The sequence below is a fragment of the Heloderma suspectum genome, chromosome 2 (assembly GCF_057233095.1).
Source record: "Heloderma suspectum isolate Gila_16-S chromosome 2, 16-S_ref, whole genome shotgun sequence".
NCBI classification, from domain to species: domain Eukaryota; kingdom Metazoa; phylum Chordata; class Lepidosauria; order Squamata; family Helodermatidae; genus Heloderma; species Heloderma suspectum.
Window position 1 is genome coordinate 358,360,292 of NC_139459.1, and position 15,262 is coordinate 358,375,553.

Below are 15,262 nucleotides of genomic sequence, written 5' to 3' on the forward strand. Positions count from 1 at the left end.
CAGTCCACTTCATCAGATGCATAAAGTGTTATCCTGAGTTGGCAGGCATGTACACATGGTGGCGGTGGGGAACTGTGTAAGCAGTGAGTTCAGAGGGAAATGAAATGTGAAAAATATAGGCAAAGCACTCCGTGGTACCAAAAGCACTACTATGCCACCTCATACGGGGCACTGACACAGGAAACCCCCTCCTGGGCGTTGCCACCAACCACGTGTCCAAAGGCAAAATGGCATGTGCAAGAGCTCCTTCACCCAGCACTACGATTAGCTTTGGTAATTAGCTGTGCTGCCACTGGAGTCCACCAGGCTCTCCCCCAAACACTCTTGCCTATCCTGGCTCCAGGTTTTGTAGGGCCCGTGAACAAGGCACCTCAGAGGGACCTCTACCTGCTCACCTGCGTTGTTGTCTGCTGCTGCTGCTCTTCCTCTTCTTCACTACCACCTGCTTGCTTGCCAGACAGAGAGGCAACAATCAAGCAGGCTGTCTGAAGTAGAGCAAGGGGCAAGTGGACACGCAGGTTGCCATGGCTCTTGTCAGCTGGCCCCCTGCCAGGGAGTGGGCCCCCGGCAGCTGCCCAACTGTGCCAATCCTTGATGTTGGCCCTGCTCTTGCCCCACACTTGAAATCAAAAGTTGGCAAGCCTACCGCCAGTCCCCCTCCCTCTTTGGATTAGAAGACAAAATTCCAGGGAAGATGGCAGACCTTCCTGTATGGATTGGGATCTGCCCTGGCGTTTCTCATGTTAGATATGAAGTATTTGGGGAAGGAAGGGGAAACTGGGAGGAACAAGTTCTTCTGTGCTATCAATTCCCAGGTAGTCAACAACTGCGAAACCTGAGGGACTCTGTGCTATCTGGCCTGAAAGGCCCTGTGAACTCCTCAGCTTTGGAATTGGCTCGCCTAAGCACCGGAAAAGCCCTCCACGTGCTCCAGCAATTCTACAGCAACACTAACTGGGTTGAAATGGGAAATAGCCACCCTTACGGATATCTGTGTAAGTCATGCTGAATGTGCAAAACATGGAATGGGCTCTCCCTTGTTTTCCAGCTTTCCCTATAACCAGAGTGATCCCTTTGTAAACTATTACTGCTTACAGTGTTAAAAAATATATGCTTTACAAATGTTATCATGCTTGTCTTTATGCAAACTTGGCAAGGGAGGTTAACTAGCAAGGCTCTGACCAGGTTTTCTTCAAACAATCTACACTGATAGAAAACCTATTCACAAAAATCCTAGAACTCCTTTCCCAATCTGGTGCCCCACCAGATGTTTTGGATTTCAACCCCACTGAGCATGGCTACTAGGCAGGAATGCTGGGAGTTGTATTCCAAAATATCTGGAGGACACCAAGTTGGGGAACACTGCTGTATGCCCTAATTTCTGCACACAAGGTTCTTTTATCCCACTATCACCTCTGGTCCAGTAGGTTTTGCAGAATTTTCTAGCCCTCCTAGAAGTTTCAAAATTTGTTTTTACAGGAGACCATCACAGGATGAGCATGCAACAATCAACAGCTGTTCAGTTGCTAGCCTTTCTTCCTGTCTTGCTGCTGCTGCTGCTGCTGCTTTCTCTTGGATGACTTACTGCTTTCTTAAATGGGAGGGTTCCACACTTAAATGCAGCCAATAAATAATTTTAAATAAATGCATACATAAATGAAAATAACTAAATCAAATTTCTCTAAGAACACGTTTTTCTTTCATTCTTGACGGTGATTCTATTTCTCCTCCTTCCCACTCCTACTACCTGCATACGATTCTGGACACTTCCTTGTCTTAGTTGTTGTTCTTGTTGCTGTAGCAGATACAGACCCTTTCAAAATTACGTCATTATTGTTCATTCAGATTAGACATTCTTTTTAATATTTCTAAAACATTTTCTCTGCAGATATTCTTTTGTTCATTCTCGTCCTTCATCTAGATCCTTTATCTAGGCTTGATTACCATAATGCCCTTTGTGTCAGTCTGTTTATCTCATCTAAAACCCACAGAATTTATTCTTCCCCCTGCATTTCATTTCCAGTTTCTTAACCATAAATATAACAGTGTTTCTCCTCTTCTTCTTTGCTCTTTTTGCTGACTTTGGTTCTCGTCATATCCATTCTAAAATCATACTTTCTATGTTTGAGTGATCACACTCTTTTGTTCCTGCTTATCTTCCCTCTTTCATTTCTCTTCATATTGCAACCAAGTCAGTTTATGCTTTATGTTCCTGGTAGGAGAGCTGTCTGTGGAGAGGCGGGCCCAGAAAACCACAGGAGGTTCTGGAATTAAGAAGGCCTGTGGGTGTGCAGGGTGGGGTGAAGAAAGGAAGCCTAGTTTTGTGTTTCAGAAAGAGAACAAATAAAGCATCTATTGTGTTCCTAAACTGGATCACTGTCCTTTCTGAAGAATAACCTGCTTGGCTAAACTGCCGGAGTAGGCCCAAAAACTACATAACAATATTCTGCTGCTAATCTCATGCGGTGGAATCCAATTCATGTCTTCTCAGAAGTAAGCCTCATTGAGTTCAGTGGGATTTATTTCCATATAAGTGAGAACAGGGTTGCAGCCTTAGTTAGACAAAAGATTAAATTTGCTGCCTCACACCCTTTATTTGACAGCATTTTATATTTGGAATGCAGTGTCCCAAATACATTCAAGCTTGTCACCTAACCCAACCATAAGAAGGCTCCAAAGCACTTGCAAAAGGACTACTTGTGTATTTTCATTTAATTGATTGCAATGTACAGCCCTCTTTCTACTTAGGCTCTGAAATCAGGTTACAGAACAATAACAAATCTGTCAAATTTGCTGAATTGCAGATATAAGTGGAATTCAACTGTGTCTAAAACAGAATCTTTCCCCATTCTATGTGCCCTACAGTGAACACAACCGTTCCTGCTTTTCCTGCTGCCCCTGCCTCTAAGGCAACCTGTCGTGACTGCACCAAAGAATCAAGGTAAGGAGATCACAATCTCATACCCAATCCAGGAGTGGGCAACATTTTTTCTCTCAAGGGCTGCATTCCCTTGTGGCTAATCTGGCAGGGGCCAGAGCCAAAAGTGGGAGGGTCAGCCCTTTTCCTCTTTCTCTCTCTCTCTGTTTCTCTCATCTCTCTCTTTCTGCCACCCAGCTCTCTCTCACTCCCTCTCCCTTCACATGTAGTGGGCTGCCAGGGAAGAACTCTTGCCAGAATTCTGACCTGATCACATGGAGACCTGATCACATTAAAATGGTCCGCCCCAGGCGTCTTATGGATCCAAATGGATTCCTGAACACGCTTGGGGATTCTCTGGAGTACGGCAACGGCCACTCGGTCGAGACCCTGGTGGGTGTCTGGAATGCCGCAATCACTGGGGCATTAGATCGGGTGGCTCCGAAACGCCCTCTCCCCCTGAACAGGGCTCGGACTGCACCATGGTTCAATCCGCGGTTACGAGCTCTGAAACAGGAGGTGAGACGGCTAGAGCGCCGGTGGCGGAAGTCTCGCTCCAAAGACGATCAGACACGGGCTAGAGCTGTATCTTCAGCCTATCACGTGGCGGTGAAGGCAGCAAAAAAGGAATATTATGCTGCTTCTATTGCGTCTGCAGAGTGCTGTCCCAGGAGGCTGTTCCAAGTGGTCTGGAGCCTGGTCGGTCCAGTTGCTCTGGAACCGCTGGAGCATTCTAAGGCTTCCTGTGAGGCCTCAGTAAGTCATTTTGCGGATAAAATTGATTGGATTAGGAGTGTTATTCTGTGCGCTGTGGATACAGTTAGTGAGCAAGAGGCGGCCTGTGGCTAGGGGTGCACGAAAGCCACACCTGGTCTCGCAGCTTGCTTCACGGTGGGGGGGAGGCGCTTCGCTGCTCCCCCCGAAGTTCAGGCTGGGGGGGGGAGGCTTCCCTCCTCGCCCGGCCGAAATTCAGGCCTGGGGGGAGGCTTCCCGCCTCGCCCGGCTGAAATTCAGGCCGGGGAGGAGGCGCCTCGCCTCGCCTCGCCCAGCCGCAAAATAAAAAGTTAAATAGCGTTGCCCTTATTTTCGCCGTAGTCTACGTAATCTTTACGTAGACTACAGTGACCAAATAAGGAACGCGAATGGCGGCTCCCTATGGGGGCCGCCATTAGCCGTACGCGCTTTTCTTTTCTTTTTTTTTAAATCACCCGTGATAGGCTACGTGACGATTTACGTAGCCTATCACGGCTGACTTTGCAAATCTAGCCGTGATAGGCTACGTTAATCGTCACGTAGCCTATCATGGGGGCGTTGTTTTTTTTTTACTTTTATTGGAATGGTGGCGGCGGCAGCCGGTCGAAAGACCAGCTGCCGCCTCTGCCCCTGTCGAAGACCTGCCGAACCGCCGCCGGGACCCGCCGCCAGGAGGGACATTCGGGAAAGGTAAGTCCCATCCCGGGGGGGGCGGGGGGCGGAGAATTTCTCCCCGAAACTACTTCGGGGGGCCGAATACGTTGGCACTCGGCCCCCCAAAGTTTTGGGGAGAAATTCTCCCCCATCCCTACCTGTGGCAAACTGGTTTTGTGGGATCAGTTCCAGCTTCTCCTTCTGATGAAGTGGACAAGGTGCTTTCATCTGTAAGGCCGACCATCTGCTTACTCGATCCTTGCCCATCTTGGCTCATTATGAGCTGCAGAGAGAGGCTGGGTGAGGGGATCAGGGTGGTGGTGAACACCTCCCTTGAGGAGGGAGTGATGCCATCAGCTCTCAAGGAGGCAGTGATAAGACTACTCTTTAAAAAGCCCTCCTTGGATCCCCAAGTTCTGAACAACTTTCACCCAGTCTCGAACCTGCCATTTTGGGGCAAGGTGATTGAGCGGGTGGTGGCGATGCAGTTGAAGGCACACTTGGAAGAAGCTGATTATCTAGATCCATTTCAGTCAGGCTTCAGGCCTGGGCATGGGACAGAAACAGCCTTGGTTGCCCTGGTGGATGATATGAGGAGGGCTCTGGATAGGGGTGAATGTTCCTTCCTTGTTCTCCTCAACCTCTCAGCGGCTTTTGATACCGTTGACCACGGTATCCTCCTGGACCGCCTGGAGGGCTTGGGCACTGGAGACACCGTATTACGGTGGTTCCGGTCCTTCCTCTCTGGCAGGTACCAGAGGGTAGCACTGGGAGAGGAGTTTTCGGACCCGTGGCCGCTCACTTGTGGGGTGCCACAGGGTTCCATCCTCTCCCCAGTGTTATTTTACATCTATGTGAAGCCGCTGGGGGCTATCATCAGGAGGTTTGGGGTGCGGTGTCATCAATATGCGGATGACATGCAGCTCTGCCTCTTGTTCAAATCTTCACCAAGGTTGGCCGTAGAATCCCTGTCCAAATGTCTGGAGACATTGAGTGGTTGGATGGGGTGGAATAAGCTGAAGCTGAACCATGACAGGACTGAGGTACTTTTGGTGGGAGACAAGAGGAGGTTGGGGGATGTTGACCTGGTGTTGAATGGGGTATGGCTACCCTTGAAAGACCAGGTCTGTAACCTGGGGGTCATTTTAGACTCTCAGCGTCCATGGAGGCTCAGGTGTCAGCTATGAGCCGGACAGCAGTGTACCAACTCCATATGACGGCTGCGCCCCTACCTTCCCAACCATCTGTTCCCATTGGTAGTACATGCCCTGGTCTCCTCTCATTTAGACTACTGTAATGTGCTCTACGTGGGGTTACCCTTGAAGACGGTTCGGCAGCTGCAGCTGATACAGAATGCGGCAGCTCGCCGGATTAAAGGCAGCCACCAGCGAGATCACATCACTCCAGTGCTGAAGGAGTTGCACTGGATACCAGTTGCTTTCCAGGCCAAATTCAAGGTGTTGGTTTTGACCTTTAAAACCCTATATGGTTCCAGCCCAGCCTATCTTAAGGAGTGCCTCCAGCAACACCAGACAGGCCGCTTAACAAGATCAGCCTTGGATGGCCTTCTCTCTGTCCCATCAGCCAGGACAGCTAGACTGGTGAGGATGAGGGAGAGGGCCTTCTCTGTGGTGGCCCCCACTCTGTGGAACTCCCTCCCTAGGGAACTCTGCCATGCCCCCTCTATAATGAGCTTCCGCCACGCATTAAAAACGTGGTTGTTCAGGCAGACATTTGGGGTGGGTTATTTTTAGAAATATGATGTTTTTAATGTAGAATTTTATTGTTTTAAACTGTTTTTATTATTGTACATTGCCCAGAGTGGCTGGGTGACCAGCCAGATGGGCAAGAAAGAAAGGAAGGAAGGAAGGAAGGAAGGAAGGAAGGAAGGAAGAAAGAAAGAAAGAAAGAAAGAAAGAAAGAAAGAAAGAAAGAAAATCAAGAGCGCTTTTGAAATTAGGCCGAGGGCCAGCTGCATATGGCCTTTCTTTGGCAGGTTGACCACCCCTGCTCTAACCACTGGAGTATACTGGCTTTCAACTGGTGTGCAGTCCCAGGTCTGGCTGGATTCTTATCTTTAGCGAATTATTAAATGTAGTTTGGGATTACAGATCCTAGTCCTGAGCAACCCACCCTCCGCCGGAATATTAATCCCAAAACAGCACATTTCCCAACGTCCAAGTTCTCTGTTTCATAGGGACCGGTACGTTTGTGATAGAAACATACTAGTGAATGACCTGCTCACGAGTGGATATAAGGTATCACGAACATGCAGGACAAAACAAAGAGGTAAGACCAGCAATCATTGCTAGGATATGTGTTTATTATATATATATATATATATATATATATATATACACACACACACACACACATATATACATACATACACACACACACACACATACATACACATACATACATACACACACACACACACACTATTTTTATGTTGTTTTTTAAAGGCGGGTTATGACTACATGGCGGCATGGTCTAGCAGTCAACTTCAGTGTTCACTGTGTGACTGCATTTTATTCCTAGATGCTGAGGACTAACAGGGAATAAATATCATGATGTCAGGGCCAGACCTACTATTAGGCAAAGTGAGGTAGCCACCTCAAGCAGCTGATTTTGGGTGTCAGGAAAGGACAGCAAATGGTTAGTTATTTTAACGTTTTCATTATTGTATTTTTTTTACTGCCGGGGAGAGGCAGTTGTGGCATTTTCTGCCTGAGATGTCAAAATAACTTGACTGGCCTTGGGTACTGTGCAGCTTGACTCAGGGTGGGGGTTCCATTTTCTGCTCTGCCTCAGGTAGCAAAATGGCTTTAGGGGGCCTCAATCAGATGCTCTGACTTGGATTCCTGCATTGAGCAGAGGGTTGGACTCGATGGTCTTATAGGCCCCTTCCAACCCTACTATTCTATGATTCTATGATATGAATCTCCCCAAAGCATCCACTTGACCAGAAACCAAAATCTGGTTAGTGTTTTCACACATTACACTCCCATTAAGCAATTTTATGGGAACCTCTCCCTCTTCTTCTGGTTTGGAATCATGAGGGCTCTCACTAGCTGCTGCTATATCCTGGAGAGGTTTGAGGAGCTTTCCTGCCCCTCCTCCACTTTTGGTGCACTTCAGGAAGAAGAAGAAAGCAAGAATGGTCGCCACAGATCTACCCTGGGCAAGAGAAGCTCCACAACAGTATAAGAAAGCTAAACAGGGTCAGCCCTGGTTAGTACTTGTGGGGGACCATCTGGGAATCAGGCTTCCTGCATTGAACAGGGGATGGTCTTGAATGGTCTTGTAGGCCCCTTCCAACCCTATGATTCTAAGTGGATTGGTGGGCCAGGCTGGTTCCAGGTATGAGGGTGCCTTTGGCAAAGTGCCTGCCAGTATCAGTGGGATTACCTGGCAGCCATGGCAGACAGCAGCAGCACTGCTGTGATGAGTGCCTGGCCACCTCAAGCTGCCATTTTAATTGTGCACAATGACTTGGAGTGATGCTGTTTCAAGGGAGTTCTGGGAAATTAAAATTGCGGGCAGCTCCCAGGCCAGCATCTCTGCCAGTGGTGGGGGGCAGGACTGGTGTTCCAGTCCAAATAGCTGCTGGGGCTCAGTAGCTGCTCAAAGATGCCACGAGATGACACCAGACCTCTTGGTGGGTTCTTTCCCCTGACCATTAATTGTTTGGTACTTTCTTGGCTTTTGTGCAGTTTTTTCCCATTCTAAAAGATTGAAATGCCTCTTCTAAGGCTTACTTATTGGCAGTAAGAGGTTTAATCTAAAACATGCTGGAATTTGGGCCCCACCCCTTTTGCCTGGCCCTGCCCACCACTAGAATGTGGCCCCCAAAAGCTTCTCCAAAACTGAATTTGGCCCTTGAGCTGAAAGAGGGTCAACACCCCTGAGACAGGCCTTTGGTTTGATTCAGCATAGCTTTTCTTCTATCCTTGTGTCCTTATGGAGCTGCTCCTGCTGAGGCATGTGTATGCAATGGTCAGAACTCTCTTGGGGGACTTGGGAGGCAGATATGCAATTCAAGGTTTCCCCAACTTTCCTGGGCTGTAAAAACAACTGCTAGGAGGAATTCTTCAACATTCCAAACAGACTAGGGCTGACTTCCTTGAGCTCGTTCGTTAAGAGTGTGATGGGTGAACCAGCCCTTACACCTAGCTTACACCACACAGGAGCCTGCCCAGCCACAAACTGCACTTATACATATAAAGGCTAAATGCAGCCTCCGTATGTAAGCAAAATGAATGAATGGCCCTCACAGTTGGGTATCTCTGGCTTAGATGAGCTGTTGTTTCAATCCAGCCCTGCAATTCATATGCATACTCCAGAGTGGGCAGAGGTAGATCTCTACACGTTTAGACTTCAACTCCCGTAAGCCCCTGACAGCATGGCCAATGGTGAGGAATGCTGGGAGCTGAAGTCCAAAATATCTGGAGATCTAACTTCTGCCCACCCCTGGCCTACAACATCCTCTTTCCTGTGTTCTTTCTGCAGGCAAATGTGGACATGGTGGGATATATGATCCGACTCAAGGTTTTCCTCCCACTGGCGGCATCAACAAAGAGACCTCTAACCCTCTGCTCTCCCCACACTATCACTTTCATCAGCAAGCGGCTGAACTAGCCATACAAGCTACAAGGGACTTCTTTGTAGGAGATGGTAAGTCCACAGCCTGATCCATGGAATATCCGGGTTTCAATGACTTGCTGCAGAAACCTGCTCTAGTCACTGGATGGGAATGGCCCTATTGATGCTGTCCTCTAGGACAGCCTTCCCCGACCTGGTGCCATCCAGATGTGTTAAACTCCAACTCCCATCATTTCCAGTCAGCATGGCCAATGACTGAAAATGATGGGACGTACAGTACAACACATCTGGATGGGACCAGATTGGGGAAGGCTGGTCTAGGACCTCTGGACAAAAACCATTCGCACTCCTACAACTTTTGTTCTTTTGCCTGTAAAAACAAAGTAACCAATTGCCAGTTACAATAGTCTGAGATGCAGTATAGACAAAACCTGATTCTGCTCTGTCTTTGCTCAGGATCTGGCCTCCTTAACCAGGTGGGCCGTAATACTTTCCAGAAGTTCTTCAACTTGGAAGGCTATTCCCTCACCTTTGTAATAGACACAACCGGCAGCATGTCAGATGACATCAACCACGTCAAAACGACGTGCATCCAACTCCTCCGGAACTATTCTGGCTCCCCTGATGCACCGTATAACTACATTCTTGTGCCCTTCAATGATCCAGGTAAGGAGGCAACAGAAAAAGTTTGGTTCCTTCCAGACTAGTCTGTTTAGTCTGGAATCACCATCCTTCATCCAGTCAGTTCCTATGCAGAATCCAAACAACGTCATGGCCGACCTGTCTGATTATGTATTTTAAGAATGGCTGACCAGAGATGTAGCAGAGGATGCAGCTCCAGGACTCTTTTTCAGAGCAGGAGCCATGATGTCATGTGCTGGGAATGCCAAAATAACTGGTGGATCCTCTGAGAAGGGCTTGAGGTTATTACAAGGCTTTCAAGTTTTACTACTGCTTGTGTCAGACTAGCATAAAGAAGCCAGAGAATGAGGGAAATAACAAAGCCAAGAGTAGATGCTTCTCTCCTTTCCTTTGATGGGATCCCTACTTTATACAGTAGTAGTAGTTTAAATGGTAACACATCTTTGCAGGATTGTTTTTGCATTTCTAATAAAAATTTCTAATTTCTCTAGTGTGAGCTCCGCTGACCTGTCCTGTTCTGGAAGCAAGTGTTTCCATTCATTGCCAGTTGCTTTAAGAACCAGTAAGAGCCTCATGTGGCACAGAGTGGTAGGCGGCAGTATTGCAGCCGAAACTCTCCCCACGACCTGAGTTCGATTCCAGCAGAAGCTGGGTCTCAGGTAGCCGGCTCAGGCTGACTCAGCCTTCCATCCTTCCGAGGTCGGTAAAATGAGTACCCAGCTTGCTGGGGGAAAGGTAGCCACCACTGGGGAAGGCAATGGCAAACCACCCCGCCATAGTCTGCCATGAAAACGCCAGTGCAAGTGGCGTCCCTCTAGGAGTCAGCAATGACCCGGTGCTTGCACAGGAGGAACCTTTCCTTTCCTTAAGAACCAGTGGGTTGTGCAATTGCACGGGCAGCACTGGATACTGCCCAGTGTTACATTCCACTGTTGCAGTCCAAAGGTTTACAGTATTGTCCTCCAATCTTTTGTCAGAACAGATTTGTGGCAATTATTTATTATTTAAAAGCAACAGTTGCAGCCCAAACTGCCCAGCATGGCCCCACAAATTGCATTCAGGCTTTTCAGGGCAATTGTCCCTTTAAGTAGATGTTTTTTCCTTGTTGTTTCTCCTTCTCTAACTTCTTCTTGTTCAGCAGGATGCAATATTTTATTCTTATTTAGTTTTATTTATTTAAAATTATTTTAGGCCACCTTTAAGGGCAGAACTCTCACAAGGTGGTATATTACTAAAATGCCCCTCAATTGTGTCTTAATTACTCCATTTCTGTTCCCTTCAGGCAGAGTGCTTTAATTTAGTTTCCTCATTGCAGCCAAAACTATTGCTCATTTTTTATTTGTTTGTTTATTAAATAGCAGTACTGTAATTGCTTTGAAAAGTCCCATCCCCAACAGAGAACAGAAGCTGACTAATTATGTGCCAGTCCAGTAATGCCATGTCCCAATTGTAGAAACAATTACAGGGGCAGAACTTACAAGGAGGAAGCTTCTAATTAAAGTTACAGTTGCAGGGGACCTATACTGAACGGGACATGCTTCCAAATTCACTTTATAGCAAGATCTTGAACATGGGTGTGGGTATTGCTGGATAAGTCCACACTTTAATTTGCACAAATTTACTTGAATCAGCACATTTCGATTTATGCAAACTGAGCCAGCCTTAGTATGTCTGTGACAGCTAAGGATGTTATTTTTTATTATGGTATGTATTTTTAAAAAATTGTCCTTATCTACCTGAAGCCCTGAGAAGGGGCAGGATAGAAATGGAACTAACTATCAAGGAGAGCAATTCTGTGGTTCCTGGAGAGCATCCCAGGGACCATAGGCTCCTTCGGATTCCCCCTTCTGAGGCTCTAGACCCTGCTGTGACCTTGGAAGGGAGACTCCAGAATCCACTTCCTCCCCCTCACAGCTGCTGCATTATGAAGTCACAAAAGTGGCCTCGGAGGACTTCAGAGAAGTCTGAAAGGGGGCATTGTGGTGGGCAGGGAAGGGAGGAGAGTCCAGGATACAAGAAATCCTATGGGCCCTCCAGGCCCGGTCCCTCCAGCATGCTTCAGCAGGACATGCTCAGAGGCTCATCTATTATCTAGAGGGAAAAGAACAACAAAGGACAATGGAGAGGTGTATGTTGCCTCCGTCACTCCTCCCCCTGTGCCGGCAGCAGCGTAGTAGGGCACTGGATACTTGGAAGCCTCCAAGATTGGAGGCTTAAGTCCAACGAGGTGCAACCCATAGGACTGCACCCTAAATAAAGTATTTCATTAGGGTATGCCTGCATATGCAGCCTTCAGCTACAGTCCTTCATGGCTCAGTCCCTACCCATATGTCTCCCTCTAGACGTTGGCCCAGTCCAAAAGACTCATGATGTGGATGAGATTGAGGCCTATATCTCTAGCCTCACTGCTACTGGTGGTGGTGACTGCCCAGAGATGTCGTTAACTGGTCTGAAGTTGGCTCTGCAAGAGAGCTTGCCAAGGTAATGGCTCCACCCTAACTTTCTGCCCTGGTTTCCCGATATACCTCCAATGGCCTTTTCTCCTGCTCTCCTACTATCTGGCTTCAGCTATGCGGACGTCTGCTGCTCTCTTAAATCTCTTGGCCATTATCCCTTACTGCTGCATGTTTGTTTATTAAACTTATAACCCACCTTTCCACCAAAAATGGAGCTCAAGGTGGCCAAAACAGCACTCAAGATGACGTACGCCTCCGATTTCTTCTCAGATCACCCACTTGGTGCCACTTCTCTTTCTCTCCCTCTCCCTCTCTTTCTCTCTCCCCCTCCCTTCAAATACTTCCTCAAAACATGTATATCTATCTATCTATCTTACTGTGAAGCCCTTAAAAATGCTAGTCCTCATCTGCACCAGCAATACTGTCCAATTATCTGTGACTATATTTCCTCACATTCATCCCTTGTTACACTTACCTCTCCCATCCCTTTTCTTCCCCCTACTAAGCAGTGCATAGTGGAGCAAGGGCTCAAAGGGATGCAGCACCGGGACTTTTTTATTCGTGGAGACACTGACATCATCTGCCATCCACCAGAGAAATTCCTGTTCCTTCCTATCTTAACTGCAATCCTCATAGTAGTGGGCAGTGGCGGGGGGCAGAGGGATGGATCTTCCCAGCAACAGTGCATAGTTGTGAGTGACCCCTGTTGTAACGCAAAGTATTTTGGGGCGGCTTGGTCTTCAATGGCCAACTAGGATCCATTAGCTTTATAATAGACCTGCTCCTGGTAGAAATGAAAACTGCTGTTATTGGTTGATTGATAATGGAAGATCGACCCAGCTGCCTGCATTTTTGGACTCTCCTTGGTGGCATGGCTATGGGTTCTGTCATGATGAGTACCTGCACTTCGAAACACTGCAGCACTGCTGTTAAAGGCATAAGAAGATCCCTGCTGAATCAGACCAAGGACCTATCTAGTCCAGCTTCTTGTTTCTTCCCACAGCGGCCAACTGGATGCCCCCATTGGAAGCCCACACTCAGGTTACATGGGGGCAATAGCCCTCTTCTGCTGTTGTTCCCCAGCAACTGGTATTCATTCAGAAGCATGGTGCCTCTGACCCTGGGAGGTATTTTGTAGCCTTCATGACTTGTACTTGTTGATGGCCTTATCCTCCATTAGGAATGGAGAAGTCAGCCTATTTCCCACCCATCTCACTTTCTCACGTGTTCTGGCCCATTTCATCATCAGCCTGTGAATTTCTGTTTTTATCAGTTGTTTCTGTTTATATTGATTTTTATCGAATATGCACGTATTGGTTTTTAGTGTATCCACTTTTTCTCTTACAAACTGCTTTGAGAGGGTTCCACCCTTAAAGGTGGCCTAAAAAGAATGTAAATACATAAACAAATGAATGAAGAAATAACTTTTTTTAAGTGTATGAACATTCACATTTACTTTCATACACAATTTCCCTTAAATTAAGCATTTTTGTATGCAATTTCCCTTAAAATACAATGTTTTATACACATTCCCCCCTGGTATACACAGTCTTGGTATGCATTTTTTTTTTTTTTAACACTGGGAACTGCATAGTAACATTTGGAGAAGGGTGCAATCCAAAAGATTACTGTATTTCAATTCATGTATTGGTCCGGGAAGTGTGAATTATTAGGTCGGTTCACTTTAAAATATGGACCGAACGAAATTCTCCCCCATCTCTATCCCCCATTTTTCATCTAATCCCCTTTTAAAGCCATCTCTTAAAGCCACGACCACATCTTGTGCCAGAAAATTCTTTAAGTTAACTATGCTGAAGAGCGCTGCCGGCTCCAGGTTTTGGAGGGTCCTTGGGCAAGACACCTTTGCTGGGAGGCCCTCCCTCCGTGAGTCTACGTTTTCAGCACTGTTGTCAGCAGCTGCTATTGCTCCTCATCATCACCTTTGCACCGCTTGCTTGACAGGCAGAGAGCCAGTGAGCAATTAGGCAACGGCATCTACTGCTCTTCCTTCACACCACCACCATTGCCTGCACCAGAGTCAGAGGCTGGTGAACAAGCAGGTTGCAGTGGTGAAGAGGAGGAGCAGGTCCGGAGGCTCTGGTCAGTGGGCCCCTTGCTGGGGTGTGGACCCTCGGCAGGTACCCTTGCCTACCTTTGACGCCAGCCCTGCTGAAGAAGCGCATCCTTTAGATTGTGCTGAATCTCCCACCATTGGTGAGATTCTCATTCCACCACCAAATTTCAGACTTTATGTTCCTTGGGGCAGGGACCTTCCTCTCCCTGCCCTTTTCTGTTCACGCTGTAAAACACCATGCACATTGATGGTGGTGCTGTATGGATAGCAATGAATGCTACGGAGCTGTTCCACATTCACCGTCACTCCACCATCAACCTAATCCCTTTCTGCCTTCTCCAGATCCAAGATCTTCACCTTTACTGATGCTGGAGCTAAAGATGCATCGCTGAAGGATGAACTCAGACTCCTGATTGATTCCTCTGGGTCTGAGGTGAACAGCATCCTCACAGGGCATTGTGACAGCAGGAAACGCAGAAGTATGTAAATATTGGCAGGGAGACTGATCTGATCAAAAGAACATGAGGCAGAAAATAAGATGAGGGGCTGATTCTTAGCTACTGAGGGATAAACATTAGCCACTGGGGGGGAAAATACCTGCCTGCAGCCTGTCATCAGCCTTGTAAATAAGCCCACAAAAGATACTAGTGTGTAATTTTTTACTAGTTTGTATAGAGGTTAGTAGCCTGTGCTTCCATGCTGGCCTCGGAAGAGGGAAAGCTCCTTCCTCCATAGCCAGCATGGAAAAGCAGACTACTCGCCTCTTAACAGGCTAGTTAAAAATAATTGCCTTCTGCTTAACAGGCTATGAGGGACAAAGCTATGGGATAGCTTTTCTTTCCTCATCAGCCAAGCAGACTGGTAGTGGAGGAATGGAGAGATACATCCATCCCCAACACCAGCCGACTGACTCACCTGCATGGAATTCTGGTCACCTGTGGTGTCTAGACAAGTACAAAGCTGCCTATAATACAGTCCCTGTTACAGTGACCCCATGGACCATAGCACGCCAGGCCTTCCTGTCCTGCGCTCTCTCCTGGAGCATGCTCAAGTCCATATTCATTGCATCAGTGATGCTATCTAGCCATCTCATCCTCTGCCGTCCCCTTCTCCTTTTGCCTTCAGTCTTTCCCAGCATCAGGGTCTTTTCCAGGGAGTTTT

The 15,262-nt window shown here is 47.5% G+C and overlaps 1 protein-coding gene across 1 annotated transcript in view; it reads left to right on the plus strand.

Moving 5' to 3' along the window:
* Nucleotides 1–15,262, plus strand: part of LOC146355565 (von Willebrand factor A domain-containing protein 7-like) — a 43,690-nt gene that overhangs the window by 4,202 nt on the left and 24,226 nt on the right. Inside the window, exons 3-9 of the mRNA XM_084841002.1 lie at nucleotides 816–995; nucleotides 2,866–2,941; nucleotides 6,522–6,613; nucleotides 8,837–9,001; nucleotides 9,386–9,595; nucleotides 11,914–12,052; nucleotides 14,444–14,580. Coding sequence (XP_084697128.1) covers nucleotides 816–995; nucleotides 2,866–2,941; nucleotides 6,522–6,613; nucleotides 8,837–9,001; nucleotides 9,386–9,595; nucleotides 11,914–12,052; nucleotides 14,444–14,580 — 999 coding nt within the window. The remainder of the gene's footprint in view (nucleotides 1–815; nucleotides 996–2,865; nucleotides 2,942–6,521; nucleotides 6,614–8,836; nucleotides 9,002–9,385; nucleotides 9,596–11,913; nucleotides 12,053–14,443; nucleotides 14,581–15,262) is intronic.